General features: G+C 39.2%; 1 protein-coding gene and 1 long non-coding RNA gene across 2 annotated transcripts in view; one reads left to right on the top strand and one right to left on the bottom strand.

Moving 5' to 3' along the window:
* The window catches only part of cdk18 (cyclin dependent kinase 18), a 51183-nt gene that overhangs the window by 8074 nt on the left and 19813 nt on the right, over positions 1-23296 (top strand). The window contains exon 2 of the mRNA XM_044349005.1: positions 13716-13851. Within this exon, the coding sequence (XP_044204940.1) occupies positions 13734-13851 (118 nt within the window). The 5' untranslated portion in view covers positions 13716-13733. The remainder of the gene's footprint in view (positions 1-13715; positions 13852-23296) is intronic.
* On the bottom strand, positions 1135-23277 carry LOC122980717. The gene is made up of 3 exons (XR_006403072.1): positions 23065-23277; positions 17954-17968; positions 1135-1146 (listed from the first exon to the last, which is right to left on the bottom strand). It is a non-coding gene; the product is annotated as an uncharacterized LOC122980717 (long non-coding RNA).

The raw sequence follows: 23296 nt of genomic DNA on the forward strand, positions 1-23296 counted from the left end.
TGTGTTAGATTTGACTGAGTTACTGTATGACCCTGAGAAGAAAAGGTGCAAGAGATGTACCAAGCAGTTATTTTTCCTTTCTCCATGTGCCCCAAACACACTGGCACCGTAGGAAATTGTTTATGTTGCGCTTACCACAACTGCCACCATCTGCATCTCTGCTTTTCACAGATGCTTCATCAGACCGTGACCTCCAGTGTGCACTGGAGGGTTTGTAGCTGAGTGTGAAGTGGCAGCTGCCTTTGCGTTGAGAGTGCATCAATGGTGCAGGTGAAGTAGTTCAAGTATCTAGGGGTTTTGTTCACGATTGACAGGTGATCTACGTTCTAAACCTCACATATGGTCATGAGCCCTTGGGTAGAGACCAAAAGAATTAACCTTCCAACAGTTGGGAGGAGTTTTCCTCACATGGCTTCACACTTAGAGATGGGGTGAGGAACTTGGGGTAGAACTGCTGCTCCTTTGCGCTAGAAGAAGCCAGCTGAGGTGGTTAGGAAGAAACGCTGGGTCTGACCCAGAACATGCTGGAGGAATCAGGATGCCCCAAGAAGAGCTAGACAGACTGTCTGTCTGGGTTACCTTGCTAAGTCTGCTGCCAATGCAAAATGGACCCATCTGATGGATGAATGATTAGAATTCATTCTTTTACATTACATTATCTACATGGAACAGTTTCTTGTAAAATGTATAAAATAATTGTTTATCAAAGATTTCTTGCAAAAAGAATCTTTATTTAAGTGTTTATTAAATTGCTTTATAGTCAAATGAAAAGATTTGTACTTTTGACATGGGGCCACTAGTGTTAGTAAAGGCTCTTTAGGGTCCCTCAACTGTCTTTTGAACACCACTAGCTTAGTAAAACAAATGCAAAAGTTCTCATCAACAGAAAAACTGTTGTGTTAAGTCATTTGGAGATAGGGTTTCCGTTGAAAGTTATTATTCTTCCATTGAAAAAAATCTCCACAAACCATGGTGGCCTGTGGTACAATAGGCCAGTCTGATGTTGACCCCAGCAGTGTTGTTATTCCCTGGATACAGAAGGGCTAATGTTCACATGGGGGCAGGGGGTGACATGAAGACAGAGAAAAAGACAGAGGGATTTATTGTTGCTGTCAACACTGTTGTCAAGAATGCTGCAAGTGACACCTTCATCATTAACACTTCTCCAAAGAAATTTTGTAGAAAAACCTGAAGAGAGGGGAGTTGTATGAAGAGGGAAGGACAATGACAGATAAAAAAATATGAAGAGAAAACAGTTATGTGAGAGAAACAGAAAGAGTATAATGTATAGCCATACGACAGAGCAAATAAGGCAGTGATTGTTGTCTGTTGAGGCACGACTCCAAGAAAAGATGGGATGGGAGGAAACAAAAGGTCATCTTTATTATCGCTTCAGCCTGGAGACAAAGAAAAGTGGCAAACATGACATCATATTTCTAACTACATGGCTTGTGTAACATGTCATAAAGATGTTGAGCAAGAGTATGGTGGATTTTTCACAGCTGTTTCGAGGGACAGGGGCTCAAGCACAAGCTCAAGGTTGGCTACTGTTCCCCACAACACTGTGTCAGCACAGAGAAATGTCTGGCAGAATTGATTATGGCTGTGGGAAAAGGAGAAGAAAAACACTCTGGGTTGCTTCTATCTCTTAAACCAATCACTCTTGTCACAGACGGTACTTAAGCCAAGTCTCCGTGCCCTTTTAAGAACAGTGTTCGGGGTGAAATTAGTTTTCACTGCAGCATGAAGGAAGTAAAAGGGAGGAATGTTAGTATATCCCAACTTCCTATTAATTCAGACCATGTTGTTTAAGGCAACAATCAGACTGTTGAGAGAGTCTCTTGAAGCTTTGTTTGGAGTTCAGGAGAATATAATCTGGCTGGTATCTGACCTAGCTACGTACTGTAAAGCTCTGTGTATTATGGGCTAAACACAGATATGACCATCCACAAACTCAGCTAATGCTCAGGCTTCATGGTTCTTTAGTTTGTTGGGCTTTGCTGTACTAAACTTAAACCTTAATAAATATGTTTATATAAAAAATAGATCAAATGAGTATGCGTTAAGTGAAAGGTGTTGTTTGTAGTGATGAAACCCATAACCTCCAACTCTGCAGTTCTCCACAACCAAACAAAGCATTTTAGCTTCTTTTAGCTAATTAACAATATTATAATCTAAGATTATAGAAAGCTAAACCTTTGCACATCTTATGTGCTACTTCAGTTTGTCAGTTTGAGTAAGGCTGAAATTCACCTGCAATTTATATCTTTGAATTACTCATTGATTCTCTGTTGATATGACACAAAATTGTTAGACACATTTACAGCTGTTTTAAACTCTATCTCAAAGTTGTCAAAAAGGCGATTTCCCCTTCATTTTCTCTGTCCAGAAAACATATAGTACAGAAAAGCCACATAAAACCACACAATCAAGATTGAGAATTTGGCAGAGAAGAAAACTCTAAATAACAGTATTTGTATTTTGTTACAAATAGGTTTCACAGTGTTAAAAGTTTAAAACAGTCTTTAATACTGCCACTTTTGAGCCATGCTAGCAGTTTGGCTCTATGGATGGCAAACATCTGCCAGTTGGTCCACCACTTTGGTCCAGACTGAAATATCTCAACAAATATTTGCGTATTGCCTTGAAATTTTGTACAGACACTTCTCCCCAGAGGATGAACCCATTGTGGTGAACCCCTGACTTTTTCCTTTGCCATTTGTGGTGTTCTGTGAATGTCTTGAATACTATTTGATGAATTGCTGTAAAATTTGGTTGAGATATTGATGTCCCCCTCAGGATGAAGACCAAAGTATGCCATGTTTATATAAGTTCCCATTTTGCATTGGATTTCACCGAACACTTCACTGATACAAACATTTGTATTATCTCCATTATATGTGTATTGTTGTTGGTGCATGGCTAGATAATGGCTGCTAAAATTGGATTAGCTTCATTACAGACTAAACACACCAGCTGTTTAACAATGATTCTCTCCACTCTGGTCTCTGTGAAGCAGCACTGACATTACCATTCATCTCCTTTAGGGAAAATGTGTGTGCGGGTGCGTGTGTGTGCATTTGCATGTGTGCACGCATAGTTGTACAAGCAAAGTTGTTTTTTTCAGTTCATATGAACTACTGGAGCACACAGTAATGTAACCCCAGGCCCAAGGTCAGTTTTAGAGCATATGACCCATCACACAGATACACAGATGACACAGACAGATGTGTGCATTTGCGTCTGTGTGTCTTTCTCACACACACAAACACACACTGTCTGTAAACAGCACTGGAATAGAAGCAGAGTATAAGGAAAATGAAAGAATGGAGCAAAGAGAGGAGTGCACATGTAAGGATGATTTCCTCACATTAGTAGTGTTGAATTCATTTCTAATATGATGTTGGGACCAAAGCACGTTTTCGTCTGTTCTCACTCTTGTGTTTCATCTCAGGAGTTTGAAGAAGCTCCTTATTCTTCCTTATATGAAGGCTGAAAAGCTTTGTCATTATAAGTGTAAAGAGTTGGGAAATGTGTGGCTGCTGAGCAAGACTTTTGTTTCAGAAAAATGTTTTATCATTCCTTCTTATCATAAGAAATTCCTTCTTATCATCAACGGAAATGGATAAAGGATATTATTTTAATTGGGTCTGGCATTAGCAATATACTCTTATAAGAAACTATCTCAGAATTACACAAATAAAGCCTTAGTGTGTTTTCTTTTTTTGTACTTCCTGTGTTTCCTCTTCTTTTTATTGCTGCATCTCCAAATAGCAGACCACGTGTACTCTGAAAGTCACCTTTCTTTCCGCCTCTCTCTATGTGTCTCATGTGGTTGTTTTCCGCATCTCTGTCATTGCCTCCTCCCTCTTGACCCTCCCAGAGATCACAGCTTGTGTTGTCAGCCTGTCTGGCTGTCATGAGCAGGAAGCTGCCATGTCAGGTTTGACTGGACAAGGCAGCGGTCGGATGGCGCTGTGGTCTCACTGTTAGCGGGCTAATGGTCTGTACTGACACTGTGCCAGAGCTGCTTTTCACTGGCCTCTCAAGGTCATTCATTCATTCAATCTCAACAAACTGGACAGAAGAATGAATGAGCAGAAAGTGAAAGAGAGAGAGAGAGTCCAAAAATCAGTGCCAGAGGGTTTGAATCTGAGTGTGTGCACGTGTGAACACATCACCAGCGTGACTCATGACTGTGCATCTCCATGCCCGTGCTGTATGCCTCATGTGCGGATGGATTGTTGAATGTGTGTCATCTTTTTCTGATGACTATGCCTACTGACCTGTAAAAAAACATGAAGCCCATCTAAAAAAGCCGTACATCTTTTCCATCAGCTGGCCCCATTCTAAATGAGTACACATGAGGGGAGTTGGATGGAGCAGGCGTGGGTCACTGGACCTCTGACATATGGCTTTTTGCTGACTCAAACACACCCCTGAACACCACTGAACTGCTTTAGTGGATGTGGTCACTGTGTTACTTGTACTTAACACATAACTTGTATTACTTGATATTTTGGCCACTCTGGGGCAGACATACTATCACCTTTTAAGTTTACACAGCTAACATTTTAGCAAAGAATGGCTCATCCAGCATCCAGCACACATGGAGATACATTAGCACTGGAGTTGTGTGTCTGTGCACCTTACAAATCTAAGCCCAATATTCACTCTTCTTTTATCTCTGTTTTTGGTCTCCACCAACTCCTAAGGGAAATATCTGGCTCTTTAGCCGCTAAACGCTCCACTGTGTTCACCAGCTAGTCGCTAACTTTGTCTGTGTGCCATGTGGTGCTGAACAGGTAGTGTACAGTGGGTTTATCTAAGCTTTTTGCTGAAAATCAAGTATGACTGAAAAGAGCAGTGTACTAAACAGTAAAGATGTGGGCTGTAAAAACCAAAACAACAAGATGAAAGACATTCAAATTTTCCATAGAGCTGAGGGGAACTGCAACCTCTTTCACATTACACATATTCATTTGACCTATTGTTAATATAGAAATATTGATTAGTGCAGGTTTAATTGACACAGTGTGGACTGGAAAGGGGTGTCGGATACTCACTAGCCACTGATTGGTTAGAACAACCCTTCCAAAACAAAGAATGGCAAACACGAACATGACATCTGACTGGAAAATTTGAAACAAAATGGCTTTTTAGACTGATTAAAGTAACCTGATTTTTGGGCCATGTATACACATAACTGGGTTTCTAACAGAATTATTCATGTTTGCATGACAAAGACTTCAGTATTGCTTTGTCAACAGAGTGGCAAGATGAAAAGAAAGATCATTACACGTGGTGATACATCTTTGTTTTCTAAAGTATTCCATTCAAGGTCAGACAACATCAGACAGACACTAAGTAGCCTCTGGTCTTAAGTTTGTTTCCACTGCTGAACATTTGACTTTTTGTAAAAAATAAATAAATAAATAAATAAAATAGAAAAACTATTGAACTATAAAAAAGTCTTTCCTCTCACTGGAACGTCAGTCTGACTTCTCAGAGAAAAAACATGAAGCAATGTATTAATAATGCACCTAAAATAAATATGCCATGGTTCCAAAATATATTTGGGGGCAGAGGAGAAATCTGATGACTGACCTGCTGCATGTGAGCTATTTCTGTTTCACAGTAACCAGATTATTAGGGTGCATGTAAACATGTCAGATTTCTGGCATACCCTGATTTCTCAGAGTAACCTAGTTTCTTGTGTGTATGTTAATATAAACAGTGTTGTGGGAGTTTATGTTTACTGGCTAAACATATTCATTCCCTACACGAGGGTCCCTTCACAGATCGATAGGTATTTGATGACTGCTAAAGTCAAGGTTTACATTAGTTAGGAACCAATCATCATGATGGTCAAAAGAAGAGCTACTTGGTTAAAGTTAGGGACGGATTGCAATACACGGTTAAAAGAAAACAATGTTGACTGTTGGAAACAACAAAACTGGAAACAAACAAGGTTTTGCACAATGTCACACTACGTTTCTGATTTACTCATAATAAGACTCATAATTCACACATAATAGAGGTCTTTGTCGGGTAAACACAGACAAAGGTTGTTTTAGGCTGTCGTTTTTCTTGTGAGGAAAATCTCTTTAAAACCCCCAAATTTCTCCAAACATACAGAGCACATGACTTCAGTATCCTGGGTTGTACTTTCTGAGTCTAGAGAAGCTTGTTTTAGCCTTTTCCAGGGATTATTTTTCCTTTCATTTAAGATTATTTGTTGACAGCTGTAGCCTTGTTAAACTAAGTAACATTGCACACCATTTCTTTTTTCAGTACTGGGAGTCTGTTTGATTTCAGTAAACACATCAAATGACTTTGTGTGCACATTTGTATTATTACAGAAACTGGCATATTAACGGCCTGCTGTCAACTGCCTTCATTTTGGAGGTCGTGAACCAGAATGTATGAGAACAGAGATGAACGTCACAACTGAACAGCATTTGTGAAACCACAAATGGGAAAGATGGAAACCCTCATGAAGGGGGCGGGGGGGCAGCAGAGAAAGACAAACAGAGATCAAAGAGGAGCAGGGGGGAAAAAAAGAAAGAGGTGAGTTGTCACTGTAGAAACATGATTGTGTCCAGGGAAGATCACAGCTACAGACAAACTGAGATTTGTTGGCACCTCACTCAGAGCAGATGCACTAGTGAGATTGAGTGTGTGTATATGTGTGTGTGTGTGTGTGTGTGTGAGAGAGAGAGAGAGAGAGAGAGTGTGTGTAGTCAGACAGTGTCACACAACCTAAAGACCAACTTCCTCCCTTTGATGGAGTAGCTCTGAGAGTGATGCCAGATACTCCTGATTGGCTGCAAGCACCCAGACCCCAAAATTGTACCCTTCTCCAAACAGAGGAGTCTGTTGTCCACAAGATAAATGGAGCACACCGCCAGTCTCACACACACACACACACACACACACACACACACACACACACACACACACACACACACACACACACACACACACACACAGGTCGCAATCAGGAATTTTCTCACTCACGGCCCATGCAATTAAATTGTTCAACAGGGCAAATGAGAGAGTAGAATAAAGAGAGGCCCCCCAATCAGAGTGGGGGGCCCTTGCATTTTTCTGTGTCCTGTTTAGAAAAGAGACTTTAGATTATTTTTCAAACATCAGAACAATAGGAAAATGAAATTAGAAAGACTTCTTTCAAAGATGCTTTGTGGACTGTGGATAAATTCCTGGTTATGACTTATATTCAAGAAAGGCTGACTGTACACTCAAAGTTGCTACACTTTGAGTAATTTCTCAGCAACAAATATTTGGGAAAGGAGCTATTTTAGATATGAATGTGGGTCTTGGGTTCTTACTGCACCCATCCGAGGCCACAAGGAAAGCTTCTATTGGTTTTCCTTCCGTATTAATATTTACATTTGGAACATTTCACTGAAGCTCTCATTCAGGGAAGCCTTAAGTGTGTAGGTGAAGTGCCATACTAAAATAAGCTTGAAGAGGAAATCACTAGGAACTTTGTTGTGTTTTATTGTGTCTCCAACTTCTCTGAACACCACTTTTCAATCACAGAGTGTTTTGATGAAATTAAAGTTTCTCTAGGTGGCATTCTCTTCTGTCTGAGTTTAGCTATGACTACCAGGTTCTTCTTTTGTTTATTCCAAACAAAGACACGAATGGTAAAAATGTAATTGTACTGCAGGTTTTTTAAGATGTCAATTGTCATGAACTGGGTGTAGACAAAACATTGTGTTGCATTTGGTGCCTTATACACTATAATTGTTAGCAAATGCTAATAATTATATAATTAATATATATGATAATAACATACAGAGATATAACATAACAGATAATACAGATGCAACTTTTGACTACACTGGCAAGAGTCTAACATGTAGCTGATGATTCCTGTGTACTTTTACTTAAAGAGTAACTGCTGCGACCCAGTGGTCTAGCCACTGTTGTTTTAGTGACATATGCAGATTTTTATGACACTTTGGCTGATGTTATGTTGCTGCTGTTTGACCTGTATATGAAACATGCAGACGGTATGCCTCTCCTCTTCCCCTACCATGTACCACTCCTCACCGACTTGCTGCTGTGTGCCACATGAAACCTTTATGCCACTGTCCTCCAGCTTTATGTTCCATTGATATATACCACTTCTCATATTAAATTAATAAAAAACAAATGAATAAAAATTACGTTTCAACATCATGCCCATCTGCCATACTGCTAACGTTAATGGTCAAACTTTGTCCAAGGCTATGCATGATGTTTGCTGTTAGTTCATCACAGCAGTGACTGTTGTCTACAGTAAGTCGTTATGATGTTATGGCATGAAACCTAAGTTTTACACAGTAACTGCCAATGGACAGTGGCATATCTGCCAGATCTGCTTCAAAGGGGACATATTATGCGTTTTGTGATTTTCTGTTATTTATTTACTGTTATAATGTCAGATATCCATGCTAAACATGGTCAAAGTTCCAACACTTGAGGTTAATGTATACAGAAATGCTCCCTGCAAGTCAAAAGCCAGGGATTCAACCTGCCCTGAAAGCTTTTTTTCTACCTTGCAACGAGCTGACATCAACTCGTCATGCATGCCCATAAATGGCTGTCTGTTCCGTAGCCTGTGTTGCTAATGGTTGTTGCTGAGGTTTTTCCATGTGTTGTTTGTGTTGTCAAACAACACATGCGGTACCTTCCACTGAAAGATACCACTCCCTAGAGTGATACACTGTTTATAAGTTACAGACATATCATAATAAGCAGTGGCATATGTCAAAAACAAATGATATGCCAGTGAGAATTGGTATATGACAGTGGAACATGAGTGGCATACCGTTTATGAGTGCCACAAACTGGTAGAATGGGAGCGGCATACAGAAAACCAACAGTGACATCCCACTCAGAATCGATACAAACCATCAGAACAAGAGTGGCATACCATCAGCCACTTTTCAATCTCTGGGTCACGCGTAGGTTGGGTGTCTGAAATTGATTACAAAAAAATTATCCTCTTTGCCTTTCCAGCTAATGGCACCCTGACCAAACACGTAGATCACCTATGCCTAAAAATGGCCCTGATAGCGACTCATATCATAACAGGAGCTGACCACAGACACAATGCAATACAGATAAGCTGCTTTGAGACAAGCATTTAACAAATATTGCAGATCAGTGTGGTGTGAAGTTATATAATATCACATTCCAAATTGCAATAGGTTTTATTCAAAGGGGCCAAATGCGTAGGACACAAAAGTGTATTATTCCCTTCATTTGGTCATGGCCAACCACAATTTGTGGTCATAATACCTTAAAAGGATAGTTTATTTTTCAACATAAGGTGGTATGATTACTCACTGGAAGTCATATTGATGCATGGACATGAATCTAGGCCACAGGTCCTGTGAACAGTGGAACTTGAACATGTGAGACAGAAATGAACAGCAGCAAGTGGAAAACTAAAACACAGTGCTCAAAAAGGCTTTTTATATCTTCAGAGTGTTTTTAATGCGTGAGAGGTGACTCATCACGTCATGTAAACAAATCTGAACTATTCTTAAAAAAAAAAAGATGAATCCTCTGATGTATCTATTTTCTAGTGTAAGATGTTTTCCAGGATGAGAAAGATATTAATAGTGTGATGCAGCAATTTCAACAGCTACAAGATGTTCTTGTCTATGAAATCATAAAGCCAGAACACTTAGTTGACTGAAAGCACTGTGAAAAAAATACAGTACAGCCACAGGTGTAGGAAGCATTGAAAATGTGGGTGGGACAATCTAACAGAGGGTCTGGGGGGGGTCCTCTCCAAAGATTTTTTTAACAGAGTAGATGTCATTTGCTGTATTCTGGTGCCTTTTAACAGGTGGTTTGATACTTTTATCTGGCTATGCTGGCATGAGAAAAACAGAAATTGATTCAATGACTAATTCAGAGCCATCTTTAATAATAACCACTCATTGTTTATTTAACTTTGATTGTCAGTATTTGATTGAGTCATTTCATAACAAAGGCATCAACAGAACAACCATCTGCCACCTTTCATAAAAAGCAATAGTCTTGAATTCATAAGTGGCATAGCTTTGAGTAGCGTGTTTGAGCAAATCCTTCAAGTTAGCTGAATAACATCATAAAAGCTTTGTGGGACAGGCCCTCATATATACTATTTTGGCTAAAAATACATATTTGCTAACATTTCAAATAGCAAATAACTTAAAATCCAACACACAGAACCGCAAAATCTCATGAAATATTGAAATGAATGTGACACAATTAATCACCAATTTAAGGGGTTAATGCTTTTTGCTATTCATGACCTCACACAATTATCAGGTGCCAAGTTGTATCAACAATATAATAGCGGCTCTGCAGTAACAGTGTAAAGATTTAAAGATAATAAAAAATAAAAGCTTACTGCTATAGCTCCTCTCTGCGTTGGTACCTCCTTCACTGTTCTCATTAGTCCCCTTCATCACTTTATGTTTCCTTGCTTACTTCACTTGCTCCTTCTTTACCTCGTCGTTTCATCCCTTTCTTTCTCTCCTTTTAGTCTCATTTGCCATCTCAATCTCCTCTTTCCTGTCATTTTTCCCTTCTTCACACCTATATAGTATACTTTCTTTGCTCAAGGCTTCCTTTCTTCCATCCTTGTACCCTGAATAACTTCCTTGTTTCCCTTATTTATTTAATTTCCATTCTCCTTTTTTGCCTACCTTAACTCAGCTACCTGGCATCTGGGCATTAATGACTACCCAGCGTTGGTGGTGCTGTGTCAACTACAGTGTACTTTTGTTTTTTTGTACCCCTGTATGAAATGTTCTTCAAGTACCCACTAGCTACAGTATATAGTTCTAACCTTTGGGGACACTGGGGAAGTCTGTCTTTACAAAGACCTCCTCACAGATTCTCAGAGGGAAAAGCAGCAGCCAGAACCACAAACACACCACCATTTTATCCAGCCTAGTAGTATTGATTTCTCTCTGTACACTAAGCTTCTTTCCAACTCTATTCTTAACCCCTTAATCTGTCTTATATCTGATAGCTTTTTATTATTCAAGCTTTATAGGCTTCCATGATATTGTTGGAATTGTACATTTTGTCTGACATTTAGCCATAAATGCCTATTGATTTCCATGGTTTTATATTTATTCTGGCCAGTTTTGGGTTACTTTCCAACTAAGCATCTCTTTTATCACGTAGTGATGACAGTCAGGCTATCCATATAAGCCCTAGTGAGCAGAAAGAAAACTCCTGTCGCACTGCAGTAAATTACTGCTACTAAGACATCAGTATGTGTTTGAAATAGATGTTAAATGCACTTTTACTCTCATGATGTGCTGCTGAGCCACAAGCATTTTCCAGGTCCAGAGGTATAAAGACGAGGTCTCTGTTGCTGCCTCAGCTGCTCATTGAACACAACTGTATGTTTTTAACACCACAAAAAGGCTGGTGTTCCCACTCTTTAGCAGTGCTGTGGCAGTTACTCTCTTGCGCTACCAAGAGCATGTTTCCCTCTCCAATCCAAGAGTCGCATGAGCTGAATTTGATTGATTTCTAAAGACTTCCGCTTTTTGGAATTAGAAATCTCTCTTTTCTCTGTACTGATCTGGGGATTATTTGCTTCCATCTTCGCCTTTTGAGCTGCTTCCTCTCCTCCACTCAATTTATGGCTGCCACCCACACTTCTTTGGTTCTGAGAATCCCTTTGTTATTTTCTCTTAAGTCCGCTTTTGTGCAAATCTTTCTTTATATCTTTCATCTCTATAAATGAAAGTATATAATTAGTTTAGTGCTTTAATCTGATTTCATAGTAAATGAACTTTTCCCCTTTAAACACTGTCTAAACCTAAAAGGATTTTTTAAATAAAATAGTACCTTTCACTGATTATTATTCAAAGTGTTATCAAGGAATTCCTTGGGTGAACAAAAAAATATCTTTGTCAACTAAAACTACAGCTGGCTGTGCCGCTTCCTGGTTTCTAGTTTCAGAGTTGACCAAGGCCATGAAAACAATAATTTTATAACCCTTCCCATTTTTCATCCAGACTTTGCCAGAGCACACAATAGCTATGTGACATTATAGCTGATATGACACACAAAAGGTAGCAAGTAACATTAAAAATTAAAGTAACATTAACAAGTTAAGAGCACAGAAGCTTGTTTATTCTATATATCATATTAGTAATGTCTGCATGAAGGTCTGCCTGTTTGCCATCAAATATACCAGGCACAAGATATATGCCGATGTCTTATGTTCCAGAAACTTACATTAGATACCTGCAGTGTTTACATGCAAACATTCAATCACAAGAAACTACTGTATACGTCAACACAGGATTCAACACAGTATCATGAATAAAAGACTGGGTACACCAGCTTGTCCTTTTTTTTCTCTAAAAAAGTTATAAGCGTAACCATGTGATGCATTTTCAACATCAAACTGATCACCAAAGTATTGATCACTCTGAAAAATGCTTGAAATATTCAATAAACAGCCATAAACACACAATAACAGAGTGAGCTGTCTTACCATAAAACAGGTGTTTCCCCCTCACCAGTGTCTGTGCAAAACTCTCCACCACCTCACTAAAATCAAGGGCTCTGACCTGATTGCAACATGCTAATAGCTAATTATGCACTCTAAGCTAAGAGGGAGGTTTCCTTCTTCGGACACTGAACATTTTCCACACCTTACTTTAGCGATTTATGTAGTTTAAGGCACAAAAACAACTCCTCATGATGATCTCCCTATAAGCTCATGATTTTCAATAACTGGTAAACCAGAGATTAACTGTATATTAAAATCTCTAATCACTCAACACTGCAGTAACTGTTGTATTGCTGTATGGTGTTGGTCAGAAGGTCACTACTGCCAGTGGCTGTTATAATAAGATAGCTGGGGTGAGTTATTATCATTGTATGACGTGGCTGCACCCAGTCACTTTGTGTGTGTGTGTTGAGTATGTTTGTGTGTATTTTTATACATGTATTGACCATGTGTACATGGCATGTTCCTGATTGGGCTCAGGCAATCATACGACCTGCACTGTGCAGGTATTGCAATAGGCAGGGTAATCTGACAACACACTCGGAGACTGTAATTCCGATGGGTTATTGAGGTTTAAAAATAACAGGAGGGAATGTGGAGTCTTGCTGCAATTGAATCCACCACATCTTTTAGCCTTTCATAATAATGAGCAGAAACACACACACACACACAGATGCACATACACAAATCCATGACAGTAAAGCAATCTTAGAGACCCCATGACGGCGGTCTCTGCAGCACACAGAACAGAGGAAAAGGAAGAGAACAAAAAGATGAGTGGAAAAAAGAGCAGGAGAGCGACAACTAACTAGTAGGGCTGACTGTGATTGCGTAACCTACTGAGGGAGCAGAGAAGAGAGAGCATATTGATCAGCTGCTTTCCTGATGCTTTCTACCTCATTATCAGATGACAGAAGATTTTCTTTGGTCAAGCTGCACATAAAGATCCATCACAGCTCATCATACGCTCTGGCAGAGTGTGTTAAACTTTCAGTTTCTTCGATTTATGTACCACAGTATATGTTTTGTTCAAATGACCTTTTACTTTTGTACATTTATGTAAGTAGGAGTTGATGCACACACACATGGATGGATTGATTTTATACGTGTTGGTCAATGTCTCTATTGTCATTGTAATGACTGTGTCTCTTTCCTCCTCCAGACTCTGCTCCTCAGCACCATGAACAAGATGAAGAACTTTAAGAGGCGTTTCTCTCTTTCTGTTCCTCGCACTGAGACCATTGAGGAGAATGAGTTCACCGAGCAGATCAACCAGCTCAACATTCGACACACTCAGGGTACGTTACCCATTCTCTGTCTCTCGGTAGAGCCTCATTCAGCAGTGGGGCACCTGTTCAAAACCTTAAAGTGTAACCCTCGCTGAGGGTCTCTGTCAGGGTCCAAAATCTCATAATTTCCTCCCGACTCTAATACCAGACAGAACATTAATATTGGACAGTTCTGCAAAATCCAAAATTAAGTTGAATGACATTTTTTAGCATTCAATATCAATGTTTTTGAAGTTTAAATATGAAAATTGTGACAATCTTTAAGGTTACAGTTAAAGCAGTACTAATTAATAATTTTATATTAGTAATGGATTCAATGACTATTTGTAATGTGAAAGGGGTCTCACCTCTCTCATCTCTGTTTCCATAGCAGCAAGCAGCTGTTTTCAATGAAAAAGCTCTGATAAACCCACTGTACACTACCTGCCTAACAGCACCTATCATCAGACAGGCAAAAGTTACCTGGTATAGGATAACATAACATAGTGGGGCATTTAATAGCTAAAGAGCCACAAATCTGCCTCAGACGTTGTTGGAGACCAAACTAGAGCTAAAAGAAGAGTGAATATTGGACTTAATAACATAACTTAAAATGAATACTTATGTTTTTCCATGTCTGTTGGATGTGTGAAAAAGCAACTGCTAACATGTTCACCATAACAACCTCAGAAGATCATATGTCAATGTTGTGTTTTCTGCTTGTTCCACTGCCCCCAAATGGAAAAAAACAAAATCAATTAATGCTGATTTACACATCTTGGTCAAAGTTACAGACAAATGTGATAATGGTAAAAAAAGCCAAACTTCCTTGTAGATCAGAGATGGAAGGGAACATCTGTCTCCAGTATGAAAGCACTTATTTCTGCCTACCTATATAAACAGCACACTGCTTCTTACTTTGGTACTGAACATTGGCATTGGATTCAAATTGTGCACTGCTATGTCATCCATACTTAAGGTAATTTAAGACTTGCCTTGTTTGGTCCAATTGAATTGGACTGCGGTTCAATTTTCCCCTCAGTGCAATATGTTTGGGCAAGTCTGAACACAGCAATTGTACTTGGGTGCTGACCAAAACAACCATACTGAGACCCTTTAGAGGATGTGGTCTCAGGCTGTTCTCACTGAAAACGAAATGTGATCCTACCTCACTCTGACCCAACTACAAGACACATTTTGGTTTGCTTGTATTTTTCTTTGTGTCAAAACAAACTTTGAAAATGCCCTTAATTCCAAGGGATACTGGACCTGTCCAAACATACTACAGTGAAGTCAGTGAGTGTAATCATTCGCTCAAACCTTAACCACCGATATGTAACTGTTAAACCAGCCAAATTTCTCCACTGTCAAGTATTAGAGCTCTGTTGGTTCTGTAGGTCGCCACGTAAAACCATTTTAAACCATTTTAACCATTCATTATATGTAATTAAGACCCTGAGCTCTTCTACCTCCTTTTGTCTTTTGGTCTCTGTGTGAATGAATGGCTCATGTCTAATAATAGAGCAGAAGCTGAAATCTTGTTCTGGCTTTTAATGCCAAATACAAAAGCCTTCCAGCCTTAGTTCTTTCCTTCCGTGTCTGTAGCAGACCCTCACAGATTAACTGGGTTTTTTCCGGCTACGACTGGTACCACCGGCGCTGAGCCACAGGGGATCAGGAGGCTTCAAAGGGAACCAAAGTTTATGGTGGGACAAGTAGGGGTAGATAAAACAAAGGACCTGAATTCAGAATTTGTTTTTTGAATGTGTCTGCTTTATTATGTAGAGTTTGAATGAATGTCAAGATAGTACAAAAAGATGGGATAACAAAGTTGTGAAAGCTACCAGGAGGGTTAACACTTTCATCCTACACCTTGTCTTCACTGTTTGTGGTTCCTGGCTACATGCTATAGGCTATGTGATGGGAAATAAAACTTTGATTTGTGAATTTATGTTAATGCACAAGCATTACAATGTAAGCATGATGTACTGTAATCCAGTGGTTTCATCAGACCTGCTTGTGTGTTACCACTCAAGTCAAATAATCAAAATCAGGCAACTAAAGCTTCTGCGTCCTGTGTGAACACCGAGTACAGTTAAGTGAGGTTGTTGTTAAGCTGCTTGATGGAGAGAAGCAGCTGGATATGTAGTTTAACCCCCAGAGTACATCACCCCCACCCCCACAGAGTCTGCATCACTGTCTGCTCCTGAAGGTCAGGAAAGAGGGACCCAGACAGACAGACAGAAAGAGTGGAAAATGACAAAGAAATTGAGATAAATAACTCAGTGAGGAGGCAAAGAGACACAGTGAGACAGTGTTTGACCCAAATCCAACAGCCGTCTGATATTTACACTCCTCTCATACCTTTTGTCGTTCATCTTTCTATCTTGCTCTCCTCCCTCCTATGTGAGGATGAAGGATTATGTCATGTTCCCACAGTGTTATCCACAACATTTACTGCTGTTTATGGACATTATCTGCAGGGATTTAATCATCACATGGCCAAAATATTCTGTTAGCAAGAAAAAAATTCACATATGGTGCATTTTCCAATGGATATCAAGGTCAGTGTGTTGTATGTTAAAGGAATAGTTCAACATTACTCTTAAAGGCTTTCTTGCTGACTGACAACGTGAAGATGGTACCACTCATATGTTCTGTGCACGTCAGCTTAGTTTAGCAGCCTGGCACTCTCCAAAACTCCTCCAAACCTCAAAGATTAACAAGTTTTATCTTGTTTATTTAATCTGAACACAAACAGAAATGTAAAAGCAAAAATTTTTGGTCTTAGAGGAGGTTAAGTGCGATAATTATTTCTTGCAACAGCTAGGAACAGTGACTTCCAAGAATCCTGTTGTTACCATGAGTTTGCTAGGCTACCAGCAGAGATGCTGCACAGAAATGCTGGGCAGATAACCTCTGATTCGTAAAGAAACAGTAACACTCTCACTAAAACTGTAAATTGTACTTTTGACATTACTGTTTTTGCATAGATACACGCTGACAAGTCAGCTTTAGAGATGCAAGTAACTAGGCGTATTTTTGAACTTTGAACAGAGCCAGGCTAGCTCTTTCTTCCTGCTTCCACTCTTTATGCTAAGCTAATCACCACCTAGCTCTAGCTTCACATTTAACGCACACACATGAGAGTGGTATCTATGTCATCTCACTAATGGCAAGAAAGAAAATAAGCACATTTCCCAAAATGTTTTTTTCTTTAATGAGCTTCTTATTACTTAAGATATCTTGTAAATGTGTCAGTTACTTGTATGTAATGTTATCACAAAATGACTTCTCAATCATGTCAGACTGTTGAATTTGAGAGGAATCCACAAATTAAAGTTCTTTCAGCCTCCATCACAGGTCTATCAAGACTAACAAGTATTTTTGCATTGTAATATTATTATTATTGCTACGTTACTCCACAAATCCTATTGAAAATAGAGCTCATGCTCAGGTGAGTTTAACTACTTCAGTCCTATCAGATTATTGGATTCTCTAATATTGTTTTTCTCATTTAAACACGTGAGCAGCTGGCTCAAACCGACAAAGACAAAGAAAGTCAATCAGTCTCAGATCACTGAGCACAATGAACTCATTCTCATCCCCTAAGGATGCACATACACACAAATACACAATAGAGTAACACGTAAACATGAACACCAATTCTGTTTTCATTGCACTGGCTCCCTGTCTCCTTCAGGGTTGACTTCAAAGTCCTGCTACTCACATACAAATCCATTAACGGACATGCGCCTCCCTACCTACAGGAACTGACCACACCACAAACCTCCACCCACACCCTCAGATCTGCCCCCAGTCGCCTACAGAGCTCTGCACCATGGGGGATCGAGCCTTCTGCTCTGCTGCACCACGCTTGTGGAACAGCCCTCAGGGCAGCACAGACCCTAGACTCTTAACAGGCTTAAAAACCTTTTTATTCAGGAAGGCTTTTTCATCTTAACTCTTGTTATTTTCTTCAAATGATGTTATATGTTAATGCTGTAGCTCTTTGAGATTCACTGTGAATGAAAAGTGCGGTACAGATTAAATGCATTATTATTACTATTATTAGACACACACACATCTTTCTTATGTTTAGTCTGGTGAGATATTCTACATCTATTTAGACAAACACAGGTATACACTCTGAGCTTCAAAAAAAATAGTGCTTTTGTGTATGTGTGTGTACATATGTGTGTGTATTTCTCAGTCAGTGTCCTAAGGGATAGCCAGGACTCACTGCCTGACTACCTGCTAATATTTCACATTAAGTAGAATCCCCTCATTCACTCTACATATATTAGTCCATTTAAAGCTGTTTTGCTGAGCTCCCATAGTTCATGCTAATGTAATGTTGAGAGTAATCACATAAGCCACTGTGACATGTCAGCTCTCTGATGAGAATTTCTTCTTGATCAGATTTAAATCCATCTGTCTGCAAAAGTTGTGCTGCAAGTGATAAATCTTAATTAAAGGAATAACAAATACGTTGTTCAAGTCAGTTGATTTAAATCAGTTCTATGTGACAGTGAGTTGGTCACTCTTTACTTGATTATTCACCTCATCAGATGTCTTCAAATGATCAAACCCCCTTGGCACACACATTTCACAAAGTCACAAAGCCTTTTTATCACCAAGCAGGTGAGATTTCCTTATCTTGGTTATGTTGACTGGCTGTTGTCCAAGGTACACTGCCATTTGCTTTTACTGGAAACTGAAACACCATTAGCCACCCTTCCCCTCAACCTGCTTGACCACCTGATAAATGTGGCTATGTCATAGTGAAAGCTACCCATTAGCGAAAACTAACATTTACATATACAGTATACATTACTACCTTAAAAGGTTGGTAAGGCTAACATTTTATCTATTTTTTCATGGCCACCTAATCAATGTAAATCCATTTTCACTCTCCTTTTAGAAATTTTGGTCTTGACCAGCTCCTGAGGGAAATAATTAGCTCTTAAAGGTGCAGTGTGTAGGATTTAGTGGCATCTAGTGTTGAGGTTGCAGATTACAACAAACTGAATACCCCTCCCTCTCCCCTTCTAAGCATGCAGGAGAACCTATGGTGGCTGCAAAACTCGCAAAAAATGCAAAAGACCCTCTCTAGAGTCAATGTTTGGTTTGTCCATTCTGGGCTACTGTAGAAACATGGCAGTGCAACATGGTGGCCTCCATGGAAGAGGACCTGCTTCCTATGTAGATATAAAGGGCTCATTCTAAGGTAACGAAAACATGATTCTTATTTTCAAGTGATTATACACTAATTAAAACATACTCATGAATATTATATTCCATTTCTGCCAAGTCTGTTCCGCTAGATGCCACTAAATTTTACACACTGTAGCTTTAAGCTGCTAAATGCATCACTATATTCACCAGCTAATTGCTAACTTTGTGTTTCTGCCCTTTGCTGCCCTGTGCTGAAAACTACTGCCTGTTGTTGCTGCTAATTAGGTTGATGAGAACTGAGACCGAACCAAAACAGTAAAGTTGTGGGTGGTAATACCAAAACAATAAACTGAAAGACCATAAAACACTCTGTAGAGGTAAGGCGAACTGTCGGGTCGGTGATAATTCTCATATATTTGACCCATTGGTCATATAAAAATATGAATTAGTGTTAGGGTTGCGGACCACCTGCTGCAGTGGTCGTTCTTAACACCCTTGCTTGCTATTACTATCATTAGTAATATTTCTATATTATTGCTATTGTTGTGCTTCTCTGTGTCTCTCTCTCAACCCAACCAGTAAAGGCAGATGGCCGCCCACCTAGGGCCCAGTTCTGCTTGAGTTTTCTTCCCATTAAAGGGGAGTTTTTCCTTGCCGCTGCTCATGGGGGAATGTTGGGTCTGGGTGTAAAATAAAGAGTACAGTCTAGAACTGCTCTATGTGAAAAAAGCCCCAAGATAACTTCTGTTGTGGCATTGTTTGGTGCTATATAAATAAACTTGACTTAGTGCAGCTTTAAGTTTAGTCACCAATACACAGAAAACCAACCCTCGAGGCATAACAAGTGTGTTTGAAGGCATTTCTCTTTTCACATAAAACATTTACAAATCCAGTTTTTAAAAATATTTTGCATTATTTACATTCATGTTTGCTGGTAGGCCCTGCATTGTTATGTTTTTTTGGTGCCTTATCTCTAACTGTCAATCAGCAGAATAGCCTGAAACCACTGGCAGGCATGTGTATAGCGGTCACAAAAAAAAAAAAAAAGAAAAGAAATCCTCACAGTACCTTTAAATATAAAAGTTTCTCTGTGCTGAGAACTATACTTCAGATTTTTATGTGGAAGACACAAATCATTTTTCTGGTATTCACATCATTCTTCGCCAAGGCTCCTGGCCCTGAAGAAAGTCTGTTTTGAAAAATGGAAAATGTGGGTCTATTGTCAGGAAAGCTATTTAATGGCTATAACGACCTAGCTAGTAGGTTTGTGTAATTCAGTGAATATGAAAACGTTTTCCAACATTAGGTCCCAAGTTCTAGCATAGTTGTTTGTGGTCTGTCATTATTTCTGAAATGTATTCCCCAACAGACTATTCCTCCGTCTCCCTGTAACCACAGTTTCAGATGGAAATGCTTCAAAAACATCATGTGGTGTGCCATATTGGATTGTCCTTTTCCTAACAAGATGTCTAACAGGCATCCATCCATATCTCACAGCAATCAGACACTGTGTGTGTCTGTGTTTGTGTGTGTGTGTTTGTGTGCGTGTGTACATATCAGTGTTGCATTTGCTGACCCTAATTAGCATCGGGAGATCAAAGCAGTGCTGTAGCTGTGATATTCAAATGACTAGCAAACAGGTTGTCATTTCATCCCCCCAGCCCATTTAGTCTGTCAATCAATCTGACACAAAGTGGCCTGTTGGAAACCTCTCTGCAGCGCTGTTAAAATCGCCTTGTTAAACTCATCCAGGCATGAGCCAGCTTGGCCTTTATCTGTCTGCCTCCTTTATCTTTTTACTGCCATTGATACACCTGCAGCTCGTTTTAGTAGTTGCATGTTAGTGCATGTGTTTAATTAATACAACACTGTTGAATTTCCTGTGGTGTGAAAAAGATCATAGGTTGTGCAGTAAATATTAATGTTGTGTGTATACATAAAAATATGTGCATGTTGAGGGAAAGGTTTTAAAGAGGAGACTGTCCTGCCAAGAAAAATGACAGGATCAATCTTTTGAGCTTTTGAGTTTAAGTAATTTGACACCAAACCATGATCTTTCCCTAAACCTAAACAAGTGGTTTTTGTGCCTAAACCCTAACAAAGATTAACCATAGTTTAGTCCTATCATATAACATGTTTGTTTATTAATTTATTCATCAATGATTTGCAGAAGGTACCGACAGATGATGTCATTCTGGTGATAGGGGCATCAGATCAGAAAATGCCTGTGTGTGTCGTTCAAAGTGCATTGACCAAAGACATATTTTGTTGGTTTAGCTGAAAGACTTGTTAAAGAGATGAGACATCCTCTACTGATTTAGCTTTGCACTACTATAACACTCACGATGAAGACTCACGATGAAGAAGGATCAAAATGGATGCAGCAGAACAACAGATATTGATATTAGTATATATCATATATTTCTTCCTTATCTAAACCTGGCGCCAACATTACCCACAATGCAATTCAACCACCAACAGTTCAGTTGGAGATTTGGGTGTGTTATGACGTACTTATGCTATGTTTATGCTAGTAGTGGCTAATGTAGTCTGGAGCCGCTAGCCTCATGCAGAGATGAGGAGCAGGCTACAGAGGTCTGTTTCCTTTTTCTTTTTCTTTTTTCTTTTTCAAATTTGTGTCAAGTCATCACAGCTCCCTCTGGAGCCAGGAAGGCTGTATACGCCTTTTTTCACATATAATAATAATAATAATCTTCATTAGCAATTTTCAAAATCCACATTACAAAGTGCTTCACAAAGGCAGCACAATAAAACAGACAAATCATAAAATCATTACATTTTAACAACAAATAAAACCAGTTTAGTGTAAGATAAAACAAGAGAAAGAAATAAAAGAAAATATAAATTCAAGTAAAATCGGGAAAGGCTTGCCAATAAACGTATGTTTCAAGAGGAAACTTAAAAGAATTCATTGACTCAGCCAACCTGATTTACATGTATGTACAGTGTTCCTCCCTAAGACCTGTAAATAGACTTTGATGTGTAAAATCAGTGGAGTTCCCCTTTAACATCGATACCTGCTTCACTTGTTAGCCATTGTCCCCATGGAAACAGGGAGTTATAGCGCTTCATGCATCACCCCAGGAGGGAACGGTTGTAACACACACACACACACACACACACGGCTGAAGGCTACTGATAAAATGGAGACACATATCCACTTAACACGCCGCACTTGCCATAGCAGTGAGGCAGCCAACACTGGCCATTGAAATGGGAGATCAAACTGCAGCTAAAACCTCACAGCAGGTAGGATTTAAAAGACGCCGACCAGACTTCAAACACACGTCACATACAATGTTGTATGATGAGGATCAAAGTTCTTCCTGCCATAGTGGCTGGTAGTTGTTGAACTGAAATGCTGCCTTAATTGTATAACACGTTCACTTCAGCTGCTTTAACTATGATCTCCTCAGTATCCTTGATGAGCCTTTTTTCTGAAAACAAGAAGTTCATTTTCATGTGCAGACCACTCTGCCGTTCTGTCACAGGTGCATATATACCAGTATATGTCGACTGGTAAGAGATGAGAGATTTCAATGTGGATATGCCAAACATATATTTGTTTAGGTAGATATGAAAGAGAGTGTCACCCTTACAAATTTTGTCAACCAAAGAGCACTGACAAGTTCATTTTTCAGCTGTAAAATGTTCCACTCACTACATATCTTTGTCAAAATTCTTGAACATTTTCTTTTTCTTTTTTCTTCTTCACTGAAAACAGCTGCCTGCTGTGGATGGAAATTAGGTTGATGAGAGCAATGAGACTGAACCAAACAGTAAAGTTGCTGACTATAGTACCAAAATAATGAAGACATTAAAATGCTTCACAGAACTGAGAGGAACTGTAGAGTTGGGTGATAATTCTCTGTGCGTTTGTTACTACTAGCGATCCCTTTCAAATTAAGCATAGTAATTTGGTCAATTGATAACATGAAAATATTGCTTAATTCAGCTTTATGACTATTGATCAATAAAATATATCACTCAATATTAACAAAGGAAACCATAACCATAACCCGCTGCTGCATTAATGATGTTCACACATTAAAGTCGAGATGAAATGAAAAATACCATTTTAACCCTTCTAGATCACATCCCCAGTCATACTGTGCACCTATTTAACAATATATGCCAAAAAATACAAAGAAAAAAACTATTTCTTTATATTCTTATATCAAAATCCAATCATGTTTTCTTCCTGTAAACCAAAATATGATGTGTGCTTATGTAGGCTTGAACCAACCAATTTCAACCAGTAACGTCATGACATCCA

Source organism: Thunnus albacares, chromosome 4, assembly GCF_914725855.1.
Source record: "Thunnus albacares chromosome 4, fThuAlb1.1, whole genome shotgun sequence".
NCBI classification, from domain to species: domain Eukaryota; kingdom Metazoa; phylum Chordata; class Actinopteri; order Scombriformes; family Scombridae; genus Thunnus; species Thunnus albacares.